The 12,652-nt window shown below is 46.4% G+C and overlaps 1 protein-coding gene across 1 annotated transcript in view; it reads left to right on the forward strand.

The window, feature by feature from the left end:
* Nucleotides 1-1,765: 1,765 nt before the first annotated feature.
* The window catches only part of LOC146861017 (uncharacterized), a 42,747-nt gene continuing 31,860 nt past the window's right edge, over nucleotides 1,766-12,652 (forward strand). Inside the window, exons 1-2 of the mRNA XM_085646395.1 lie at nucleotides 1,766-1,881; nucleotides 5,100-5,227. Coding sequence (XP_085502521.1) covers nucleotides 1,872-1,881; nucleotides 5,100-5,227 — 138 coding nt within the window. The 5' untranslated portion in view covers nucleotides 1,766-1,871. The remainder of the gene's footprint in view (nucleotides 1,882-5,099; nucleotides 5,228-12,652) is intronic.

Genomic DNA, 12,652 nt, shown 5'->3' on the forward strand with positions numbered 1-12,652 from the left:
CTGGGGCACTCCAGTGAGGCCTTTTGTACCTCTTGTTCTTTATTTTTAATATTTTCCCAAAAAAGTTCTTCTTGTTGCCTCAAGCTACGTTTTTTACCCGCCATTATAACCGTACCATTAGATCTTAAAAAGGCCTTAAAAGCATCCTACACAATTTGAGATTTTGCAGACCCAATATTAGCCTCAAAGAAAATAACAGCCTCTTCTTTCAGTTTAACTATAGCCCCTTCGTCTAATAAAATCGTCATATCCAACGTCCACCTGATTTCTCCCCTCTTATATGGGATATTCAATGATAACAGAACAGCCGAATGATCCAATAATATAGCGGGTACATGGTTAACCGTTTCAACCCCAGACACCAACTCGCGATCTAATAAAAAATAATCGATACGTGAATGGTGCCCGTGTTTTTTACTAAAAAAGGTGAATCCTCTCTTATCCCCCATCTTGAATCTCCATATGTCAATTAAATTTGCCTCCCGGATCATAGTTTTAAGAACTGTCATGGATTTACCAGGGATAACATATTTAGCCTTGGAGGTTCTATCTAAACTTTTATCCAAGACTAAGTTAAAGTCCCCTCCAAGTATCACCGATGCATTAGAGGACAGTAGGCATAGTTCCAGTTTAATCAAAGCATCGGGATTATCTTCGTTTGGCCCATAATAACTTGCCACAGCTACAGGAATGCCTTGTATCCTGATTTTAATCACTACCCATCTCCCTGAAGAGTCTGTCTGCTGACTTTCCAAAATAATACCCTTGTTGCATCTGATAAGAATAGCAGCCCCCTTAGTATTACAATTCTGATCTGAACAGCAAATATCCTGCACCCAGGCCCATTTCTTAAAGACATTAATACATTCATGTTTCATTAAATGTGTTTCTTGCAGCAGAATAACGCTGGCCTCTGTTCTCTTCAAAAATTCCATTACACGGGCCACCTTTCTCTTAGACCTCAGACCATTCACGTTCCAGGACATAAAGTGCACTAGATTATTTTTCAATTGTCCCTTATTAGAACCGAATTGCTACCAAATCCTTCCAAATCCTTCATCCGGTATGCTACCACAATGCATTCAACAGACTCTACAAATACGTACTCTCTACAGAGGAAGGGACCGCCAACTATATAGCGAAATGAGGACAATATTTGTATTCTCTCTCCCACTTGCTCCCAACCCCCCGTACCCCCCCCCCCCGGGGAACCCCCAACCTATCCTACCGGCAAAGCCTATGAGGACTCGCCCTGTGAGAGTGAAGTGAAGAAAAAAGAAAAAGAGTAAACAAATGGTGCTCTCCCCAGTAATGTCATACTTATAGGTGAGAGCGTGACTACCCAGGTTACTTATTAGACTATGTATGTATATAGAACCCTGTACATCTGTTCCCTACGCTGGTCTCTAATAGTATGCATTTTGTTTTGCCACATGATCTTAAGCATAGCAGGAAATTTCATTTGTACTTGAGCCCCCCTGGAGCGTAATTAATTCATTTTAGAACCAAGTTCCCACTGTCTCTGCGCAGTCCTTTTCCCCAAATCCGAACAAATCTGATATGTTACATCTCCAAATTTTAACTGCCGTTCTTTCAATGCGCGCCCCAACACCAACTCCTTCACTGAAAAAGTTAAAAAGTTGACCAATATTTATCTAGGAGCCTTTCTTCCTGGATGAAGCCTGTAGGGATCTCTATGGACTCTCTGAAGTTCTTTTTCCCAGTCTATATCTAGTCATGAAGACGGAGCTCCACCCTGTCACGTGATCGGGGAACATGGCGGCCGAGTAAACGCCGGTCGGGAGATCGCCACGGAGAGATGGGGCCATTTGGTAGATTTTAGGTGCCTCAGCGCGAAGAAGATATGAAACATGTTAGGTGGTGAGAGCTGTAATTATATTGTGATAATTGAGTTGTGGGAGTCACCCGAGAATTGGGCGCCTGAGCCGGTTTTGGGTATTTTCTTGATGGGATGTGACTTCATCCTCTACCTCTCCTAAATTGGTGCCGGGACTACGATAAGATTCAGTGACTCGGTGAGCAGGGACAGCGAGGGCTCCAATCCTGAAGTAAGCGGGTTACGAGACATTTACTATAACTATTATAATTTGCTCATTTTGCTGATATTGTCCCCTTTCCTGACATATGGGGTACGGAGGTCTCGCGGAACCAGTGACTCGAGACCCTGTTTCCACCTTACAGGGAAGTTGGAGCCGGGCTGCAGCTTCTTTAAAGCATGCTCGGTTGAGCGTGGTTAAGCTATATGGTACATGGAGAGGCACTGTAAGGGAGGCGGGGGACGCAGTCAAGATTCTCCCTCGACAAACTAAAGCCGGTAAAGAGGAAGTAAATGTTTCGATAAGAGGGGGCACCGGGGGTGGTTGTGGATCGTCTCTCCGAGTAATATCTACCCCGTTCCCGCGGGACCAGCACTTTGTCCTCAGCCTTTTTCCGGGGTGGATGGAGCAAGATCGGACGCCGGGTGTCACACCTTTACCGGGTAAAGTGAGATCGGACAATACTAATCCTCCAAAAGGAACGGAGACTCGCGTGTTGAGTCAAAACCAGGAGCAGGTGCTGGATCAAAATACAGCGAAGATTCTAAATGCTGTGGGAGACCTCGGGGTCATAGAGGGGCCTAAGGATCCTCGGAAAGGGTCACAGCCCGAGTTGCCTACAAGAAGTAGATATCTTTTACGCACGGAGAAAAAGAGCGCTGTGAAAATAAAGCAAGCAAGCACATTTCAAGCGGTAACGCCAGTTAAGAAACCTCCGAAGGGAGGCAGAATAAAAAAGCGTAGATCAAAAGAAGCAGGGCTTGCGCCTAAACCTCCCCCCTCTCTTAGGTCGTATTTTAAAATCATGGAGCAGGTGGCTGGTTCAGTAGGACTCGAGAAGGTTTCGGAGGAAGCGGAGTGTATTGATCACAGTGAACAACTGAGGTTGGAAAATCAGTTTGCCCCTCTTCTAGACATCGGAGCAGAGAGTCTGGAAGAACATGTTATTAGCCCCACAAGAGTTTCGACTACTCCGCTGCAAAGCCCGTCTAGGCTGATGGTACAACCTGCTCAGTGGCGGTGTACGGATGGCGAAGATGGGGCAAGGAGTGATGACAGCACCCCGGCGGGGGTTCCCTTAGTAACTCAAGTAATGGAGCTATTACTCGGTATGAGACAGGATATCCTTCTTAGGTTTGAGACCTCAGAGCACAATCAGAAAGAGATCCAAGCGAAATGTGCGATTCTGGAACAAAAGATCGATGGAATAGCTCAGCGCACGGCAGTGCTAGAGGAGGAGGTGAAGGTGTTGGGGGAGTTCACCGGTGTAAACGCGAAGGAAATTGACGGCCTCAGAGAGGAGAATAAGTCCTTACAAGATGATATGGAAAGGCTCGAGATACATGCTGGCGCAATAATGTTCGCATTTTAGGGGTCTCCGAGAACATAGAAGGATTGGACATCAATATGTAAGTTATTGGCGGAACTGCGACCGGATAGACTAGATATAGACTGGGAAAAAGTGACAATTTATAATTGATCGCTTCGTAGCTCCACAATTATACTCATTTTCCAGACAGGGGATTGGGGTTTCAGAACTGATTTGGGGTGTTTCTCTTTAAAAAATAATGTTCTGGCTGTCTCTCAGACACAGAGTGTGAGAGATGGCCCTCATAGCAGTTGCAATAGTGCTGGCTCCAAGGAGAGGTTCTAAAACCCAGCAGCAGCTCAATGGCGGAGGAGCGTTGCCCCACTGCCTAGCTCAGAGCCAGCAAATGAAAAATAAAAGGATTTTCTATCATCGTTTTATTTTTCATTTGCTGGCCCTGAGACAGTGCTGCATGGAGGGGCTGGGCTGAGGCATGGTCTGGGGAGGAGGAGTGCTATGTGCACTCCCTAAGGGTGTATATGTGAGACGACTGTCCAAAACACACATGTGCACGTAGGTTTGTCCAGCCCTGCTGCATTGAGCAGCCAAGCTGAGGAAACCCCAAAGATTCCCTGGCATGAGTGGAGTGTCGTTCCAGCCCACTCAGGCCAATCGCTGTGCTGCTCTGCAGCATGGGGATTGGATGGTTCTCCGTCCCAGGGGCTGCTCGGACCAGGAAGAGGACAGGTGGCACAACGTTAAAGGTGGCCGTCCGCTTCAGGTAAGTTCTTTTTTTTAAATATATTATTACTAACACACTCAACCCATTGTGAAGACCCCGTGCTCCTTCTCCTGCACTCTCTCCACCCGCCACACCACCCTTTATTTGTGGTGGCCGTCACTGCTAAAACCAGGTCACAATGAAGCATGAGATCTCAGCACCTAGCTGTCATCTGCCTTTCTAAGTAGTCATCAGTCCCTGACAAAAGTGCAGCCCTTCTTAGAAACTTTGACATCTTTAACAAGAGAAACATATGACATATCCCTCACTTTTACCATGTAGCCTGTATAGTTACACAGGAAGAACTAATCAGCAGCCCTTTGCTGAAAAGGACATCACATCATTTATTTTGGGAAGCCTTTTTTCCATTCTGCCTCACTTCAGTTCTGGGTCTTCACCCTCTATCTACAAGGATGCAGTCAAAAAATACCCACTGAGTTGGGAAGCTGTATTTCCTATCATGTCACATCATGCAAACTGCATCCCAATGGTCCAACACTGACTAAGACTTTCATCACACAAGGATTCTTATTACTACGCACTTAGGAGAAGCTGTAGTAAGGGCTTGCATTCCCCATGCGTCACACAAGGCAATGCAAGCCCTAAATGGAATTTACTAAGCAACGCAAAACCACCTTTCGTGGTTCTGCGTGGCTTAGTAAAACCTGAGTTACGCAAGGCTGTACAAATCGCTACCTTGTGTTACCCCGTGTTGAGAAGGCTTTCCAAGGTTGGAGCTTGTGCCCATCCGCCCATGGTTATTGACGCAATCCCAGATTTACTATGGTGAGAAAACCTGGGATTGCATCAAAATGGTGTGCCTTCTCAAGTGAGGCGCAATAAGGAGAAATATCTACAGCACACATAGAAAGAGGAAAATGCTCTAAAATATTGTTTTTGTGCAGGAAGTTGCCCTCTGAGTTTCTTAAACCCTTTCTGCTATCCTTCACAGACCACACTCATGTGTACCCATGGACCTTTAAACTCCTCTGCCACGTTTCAGTGCATATGCCCTCAGATCCACCCTCAGACTACTGTGCCAGCATCAGACTACATCTTCTTCATCTTCTACACTCACAGGTCAGTGTGTAACAGGCCTAGCTATTTATTCACTTTCCATGCTCTGATTTGTCAGCAAATACTTACCAGTTCTATAAGGTTGGGGTTTCTCGGGGTTAGCAGCATAGGAAGCATGAATGAGAACCATTTACAAAAGGGATATCCCAATACATGTGGCCTAGACTCACATAGGTGTCCTCTTGCTTCCTGTTGTCTTTCTTCTCTTCTTGGCCCATCTGAACCTTTTGGTGTTGGTCCTCCTCCCAGTCCTGTTCCAAGTCCTTCTTTTCTGGGCTGTTTTGGTTCTTCTGATCCTTATCATGGCCTAACTAGTACTGGTCACCCTGGTTTCCTGAATCTGGTTGTAGTCCTTCTTGACCCTGGTCTTCCTGCTCCTGGCTTATCCATGCTTTGGCCCTTCCAGGGCCTCCTGAACCTCGTACTACTGATCATCATCCTGATCCTGCTGGTCTGCTGGATCCTTATCCATCTAGCCCTGTTGTCCTGGTTCTCCAAGGGCTGGCACTGCTAGTCTTCCTGGTTTGGGTCATCCTGATTCTCCTTGCCCTGGTCCATCTGGTCCTCCTAGTACTACCTCCTCTGTTCCTGGTCCTCCTTTTTAGGTTCTCTTGGGCTTGGACTGGTCATTTCGGTCCTGGTCTTTTCCCATTGTTCCTCATGCCTCTGGTTTTCTTGATTTCCCTGATCATTTGCAGCTTGGTCCTAATACCCCGGTTCCTAGTTCTCCTGCTCCACTTGGAACTTCAGGTCCTGATCCCTTGGTTCTGACCTCTCTGGTCCTCCTAACACTTTCCTGGCCCAGCTTATTCTGATCTTTCTAGTCTACCTAATCCACCCATCTGGTTCTAATGCTCCTAGTCCATCAACTCCTGACTTGACTAGTTCTCAGGGTTCTCTGGGTCCTCTCTAACATGTCACAATATTCTTGAACATGGTCCTCCTGCTCATTGTCATCTAGAACTAACATATCCACTTTATCCCAATCCTTCTTCTTAAGGTCATTCTGTTCTCAACTGTTCTTACCTACCCAGATGGCTCATCATGGCTTATGCCATCCTGTCCTTCTTTGTCCTGGTCCTCCTTTTCCTCCTCTTCCTGTTCCTGCTTCTCCTGGTATGCCAGGTCCTGATACTCTAGGCCTCTGTGAGTTGAGATTCCTTTCCCCCTTGGTTGTGGTTCCACTGGTCCTCATTGCCCTGGTCCTCTTAGCTTGTCCTGTTGGCTCTGGTTGCCTGGCCATCTCCTCTTTATTCCTCAGGTCCTGTTCTCCTAGTCTTCCCCACTCTTACTCTGGATTGCTAGCAATGGTGTTCCTATTCCTGGTCCTCACAGTGGTCTCGTCCTGATTTTGTGCACAGTTGACTTGATCCATTTGTTTCTGGTCCTCCTTGTTTGGGTCTTTGTATGACTAATCCTCTTGGTTCTGTTCATTCTGGCCTTTCTGGTGCTTTCAGCCCCTCTCCTAGCTCGTTCTTTTTTTCTGATTCTCTTCACCTTCATCCATTTATCTGGTCCTTCTGATCATTCTGACCATGCTCACCTGATCCCCAGTACATCAGTTCACCTGCTGGCCCCCTCGGTCTATCTGGCCTCTTATGTCCTTGTCCTCTTAGGTCTTGCCCTCTTAGCTCTTGTCTTCCTGCTTTGGATCATCTTTGTCCTCCTTGCCCTGTGCTTTGGTCCAATGGTTTTTCCGGCACTGCGCCCATTGGTTTGGGCCCTCTTGGTCCTGGTTCTCTTTGTTTGGGTCCTTCTGAGCTTTGTCATTTTGGTCCTGGTCCTCCTGGACATCCAGATCTAGTCCCTTTAGACTTCCTGGCTCTGGCGGCTGTTCTGGTCCACCTGATCGTCCTCCTCCTGGTCCTGCTGCCCCTAGTGCTTGGTCTTTCTGCTCCACTTGGTACTCTGGGCCTTGGTCCGATGGTTATGGTCCTCCTGGCACTCCTAAGCCTGTTCCTGGTACAATTAGGGCTGACCCTTTGAATCCTCCTAGCTCTGGTCCTTGTCCTCCTAGTGCTGGTCCTCCTGGTATTCTTTGTACTGACCCCCTTTGTATTCTTTGCTTATTCTGGCACCCAGTCATTTTGGCCTGGATCTTGTCTTCCTGGATCTGGTTCTGATCCCTTTGCCCTTATCTTCCTGCTGCTTGACTTCGTGCTGCTACACAAACGTATCATGGTCCTCCTTTATCTGGCCCTCCTTGGCCTGGCCATCCTGTTGCTCATCTTCATGGCCATCTTGTTTCTGGCTCTGTGGCCTGGATCTCTAAGCTGGTATCATCCTGGTCCTAATGTCCTTGTCCAGATCTCCTTTTCCTCTTCCCCTTGGTCTTCCTGGTCCTCATATTCAAGGTCCTGATCCCCTTTGCCCTGATCTTCCTGTCCCCTTAGTCCTTTATTTCCTGGTCTTCTTAGAACATTCCTTCTGACTCTGGCTGACTGTGTCACTGGCCGCAGCTTCCTGGCACTCCTGGTCAAGGTCATGCTATTCTTGTTTTTCATAGTGATTGTCCTACTCGTTATTCAGTGGGCATTGTCACTCATTTCCACAGTCTTTGCGCATCTGGCTCTATTCCTTTGTGGTCCTCTTAGTCTTAGTCACCTTCTCCTGGTTTTCTTCACCGTCAGTCTCCTAGCCCTGCTACCACAGGTCCTGGTCCATGCTGCTTCTTGTGTCCTGGCACTTTTAGTCTTTTTCCTCCTAGTTTGTATTGTCCTTGTTCTCCTGGATCTGCTACTTGTCCATTTAGACCTGGTGGTAGGATCCAGGTCCTCTTGATCCATGTTTTCTCTGTTCAGGTCCTCCTTACCCTGATCATTTTGGTCCTGGTCCTACTGCCAACCACCGTCCATTCCACTTGATCTTTCAGATGCTGGTTTGCCTTTATGCCTCAGAGCCTCCTCACCCTGGTCTTGCTACTTGTAATGATTGATCTGTTCCACTTGTCAACTGAGCCCTGGTTCCTTAGGTCCTTATCTTCTTGACCCTGTTAGCCCTGTTTCCAGTGCTCCTCATCCTAATTTACCTAGTACTCTTGCTCTGGTCTTCTGGGTATCCTTGGTACTGCCACTTGGTCTTTCTCCCTTTCTTGCTTATCGTTGTATCATGGACATACTGGTAGTTGTCCTTCAGGTCGTGATCTTCAAAGTCCTCTTCAATCTGTCCTCCTGCTCCTTGTCTGCAAGGCTCTGTAATAACTTGTCCTGTCACTGATCATCCTAGCCTTTCCTAGTTCTGATGTTCTATGACCTCCGTTTCATGCTAGTCTAAGAATTCCTGGCCCTGTAATTTCTAGTCCTGGTTTGATCGGTCATTATTCCCATGCACTCCTGCCTCTAGTCATTTGGATCCTGTGTATCCTGTTCACAGGCCCACAGCCCTGGACCTTTTCATCCTCCTCACCCTAATTCTCGTACCTCAGTCCTCCTGGTCCTGCTTCCCTGGTTTATCTAGGTTCCTCGTTTGCATGTACCTAATCCTTCTGATCTTGGTCGCCATGGTCCATGTCGGCCTGCTCTTAGTTTTGGTACTGCTTTGTCTGGCCCTCATGTATTGGGTCTTCTGATGCTAATTCCTCTGGCCTTGGTTTCCCTAGCCCTCCCAGTCCCCCGCCCTCCTACACCATCCTACTCCTACTAGTCCTCCTGGTCTCCTGGTTTGCCTATTCTGCCTTGTTCTTGTCCACCTGGTCGTGAGGCCCTCTATCGTGGTCCTCATAGTTATGGGTATATTCGTTCTGGTGTTCTTCAGACCTCTAGCACTGGTCCTCATAGTTCCTAGGTTGTGGGTCACCCTGTTTCATGTAGTTCTTGTCACCCTGGTTTAGAATCCTGCAGAGATACTCCTGGTCCTTCTGATCCAGCTCTCAGTGAACCTAGCCTTTCTTGTCCTCTATAACCCCTGGTCATTCTAATCTAGAGTCTCCAGGTCTTGCTAGCCCTGGTCTTCATGTTCCTGGTCCTTTTGCTTCTGGCTCCTTTGTCCTCCTTGATCTGACTGTAGTCCTGGCTCTTCAGTCTCTGGTCCTTCTCCCAATTGGTTTCCTGGTCCTCTTAGGTCTGTCTACTTCAGTCTGCTACTCCGGGCCCTGGTTGTCATTATCTCTCTGGTCCTAATCAGTGCGTGCTGACCCTCAAATCCCTCTTTGTCATTATGGTACAGGGCATTATGTTCCTTCTAACTCTGGTCCTTCTGTTTCTTTGGGCCCTTGTCCACTGGGTCCAGATACACCTGTAACATATCCTCCTGGCCTTCCTGGCCCTCCTGGTCCTTCTAACCCTGGCCTCGGAACCCTTAGTGCTGTTATTTATTGTCCTGTTCCTCATCATCCAATTGTTCTTCGTTTCCCCTGACATTGATGACCCTGGTCCTCATAGATTAGGTCTTCCTGGGCCCGGTTCTTCTTGTTCTGGTCCTCATGGCTCTGGTCGTCCTATCCCTCCTGGTGGTTCACCCTTGGCCTTTATTCTTTTACTTTTCATCCTCCTCCTACTGCTTCTTTCCCCTTTCCCTGGCACCTCTTCACACTGACTTTAGTCAAGTCCAGCTTTCAATTCTGTCAAGCAGATGTCTTTTGGCTTCCAGTTTTTGTTGTTGTTGCTGAGACAGCACAGTCAAGTACAGAAGTGAGGACCCAGAAGAGACAGGACCTTACACTGCTTAACATGTTAAAAATCAAAACTACTATTCCCAAGATGCATTGTGCAGGTGACAAAACAGTCAGTGTGCATGAAGGGAACACTCTTGACATGGGATCAATAAGCATCAATACCCTAAACCTACTCTGCTGGATGAATAGTATGAAAAAGTGTGTTTATCCACAGTGAACAGCATGATCTCCTCCAGTGAAATATCCAGATGCATTACATACCTGTCTGATGCTTTCACTTACCCTTTCCACAGAAGCCCCATTACAGTGTCTCACTCAGTTTACTTCTTGCAAGTGCCCTAAGGCACTGTGCCCCTAAACACCAATTACCCACTGTACGCATCCCTCCCTCTGGGTCCCAGATACCACCTATCTGTCTGCATTCCCTGCTTGCAGCTGCTTGATGACTGCCGCTGTGTTGCCAGATTTGAAATACTGAGCAAGCTCATTCCTTCTTCAGCAGATGCCGAAAGCTAGCACACAGCGTTCCATAGGAAGCCCAAAGCTGTGGCAGTAACTTCAGATGCAGACAACACACCCCTGCGTTTAGCATCCTGCACCAGTCTCAGTTTCTCTTCCACTGTAATAATTTAATCAGTAATGACCCCCACTGCAGTATAACATAATGCAAGAACCATTACATACCTGCTTGTGGCCATGAGAGAGAGTAGAGTTTTACACTTGCCTACTTGCTCTCCACTTGGTGGAGAGGTGTGGCTCACTGGTTAGAGGCGGCCGACCTGTAAGCAGCGAATCAGCCAGGGACCAGGGTTCAATTCCCAATGCGGCAGGGTCATGGACCAGGGTCAAAAAAGACTCAATAATTCTCACCTCGGTACCTACTCTAACCAGGAACACACTCGGCAACTCTGGGCATTAAGCTTGCCTCATCTCTACAACGGCCCCCCACAGACGCCGGGGATGCCTGGTTTCACCTTGGAGATACCCAGAAAGGGACCATCTCACAGGGAAAACCAGGACAGGTTCCCCAGCAGGCTTCAGCGCCAGGATACTCCATGGAGTCACAGTGCGCTTTACAAGTACACCTACATTTACATTTACATTTTACTTGAAGAACTTAGAAAAATAAAAAAACAAGAGGGTTCTGTGGTATCTATGCATCATTTCTCAGTGCACTTATTTTACATATAAATGTTGGAATGTTACATTGTACTTGCCAAAGTATTCTATGTTTTACATGTTTGGAATGTTTGGGTTAGAGGATGGAATTGCTTCTCTAGCAGTTGGAGCAGCCACCTTGAGCCCTCTTCACCTGTATCCTTGCCTATCCTTTTGGCTGCAATAAATCTACTGAAAGAGTGAAGACTCCTGGTCTATTTGAATTGCTCCACAACTTTATTGAAGAGAACACTTCAGGTTCTCAGTTGGCCACTGACAGGCACAGATAGGTCGCTTTTAATCATAATAATTCTGATTTGTGAAGCGTGAACATATCACCCCTTAAGGTTCCAAGGGCTGGAGGCTGTCTGGGAGATTAAGTGAGCTATAGCCCAGAGTCGCATGATCCCGAGCTGAACTGTCACCGAGGATCAAACCCTGAGCCCAGTGCTCTGGAGTCAGCTGCTCTGGGCACTGCGCCACACCTCTCCCTTTTGCCCTGGTCTTCACCCAGATACATACCCTGGCATGTCCTGCACACATCTTGCACTGCAGGACAGGCAAATCACTCTTATAGAATGATGCAACCCCTCCTCCAGGTCAGACACAGTGTATTGTGGGCCAGATAGTCCTCCAACTGCCCGCAAGATGCTGGAAACACCTAAAACAATTGGTAGTTGATATTTGTATGCAGGTCCTATTCAAATATATTTGTGGCATGGGATGGCAAGTAAAGATTGCTAGCTCTAATATACAGCATTTGCTACAATGCTAGTTATAACATGAAGAAACCACATTCAAATTAATTGCTGTATTATTTTCCATATATGGGCTATGCATTGATGCCTAATTGTAAAGAATACTGCATTCTTGCAAAAAATCATACACTCCCTTCCCTTGAAAAAGTGATTTTCAATCTTCTGAGTACCTCGCTGTAATAGCAGTAGTGTTTCTTTGATCCTTATGCAAATACCTTCCCGTCAGATATGATTAATTAATTTTCTGGGTGTCTTATTGGTCAAATATGATTCCTAAAGGCATTCTACATCTGCTTTTTGTGTTTCGATGCATTCAAAAAGTATTTTCTTTTCTTGTTGTTTTGCGGACTAAATATGTTTCAAGATATCTCATTAATTTTTTTTTTTATTCTTAACTGGTTGGTACTGTACTTGAGTTTAGTGCAATTTTATATCTCCATTTTGTTTTCTTTTCCTGCTTTGTGAATGTTTCATGTGTTCTATACTGTGACTCAAAGATTCTTCCTATAAAAACAGCTATGTTATATGTGTGACCTTCTTCAACCTTCATCTCTCTATGCCATTGGCAACCCCCCTAAGCTAGAACCAAAAAGAAATACCCCTACAGGGTATTTCTGTTTTTGTTAAAAAATGAGCTTCTTATCCCTTCTTGAGATTGTGGGTGGGCTCATTTTCTCCAGTTTTATTTGTTCTTTTTTGTTTGTCAAATAAAGTCCTTTGTCTCTTGGTCAAATGGTTAAAAGTGCTCATTTTTATATTTGTTTCACTCTTAATGGACATTAGGGCTAGGATTTACTAACGTTTTACATCATGCTTGTGCAATTATTTGGGCGCAGTCATGATGCAAAATGGTAGTTGAGATTCACAAAGCAACATAAGGGGCGATTTGCGCCACCTTGT

Source organism: Triturus cristatus, chromosome 3_1 (genome assembly GCF_964204655.1).
Source record: "Triturus cristatus chromosome 3_1, aTriCri1.1, whole genome shotgun sequence".
Lineage (NCBI taxonomy): Eukaryota > Metazoa > Chordata > Amphibia > Caudata > Salamandridae > Triturus > Triturus cristatus.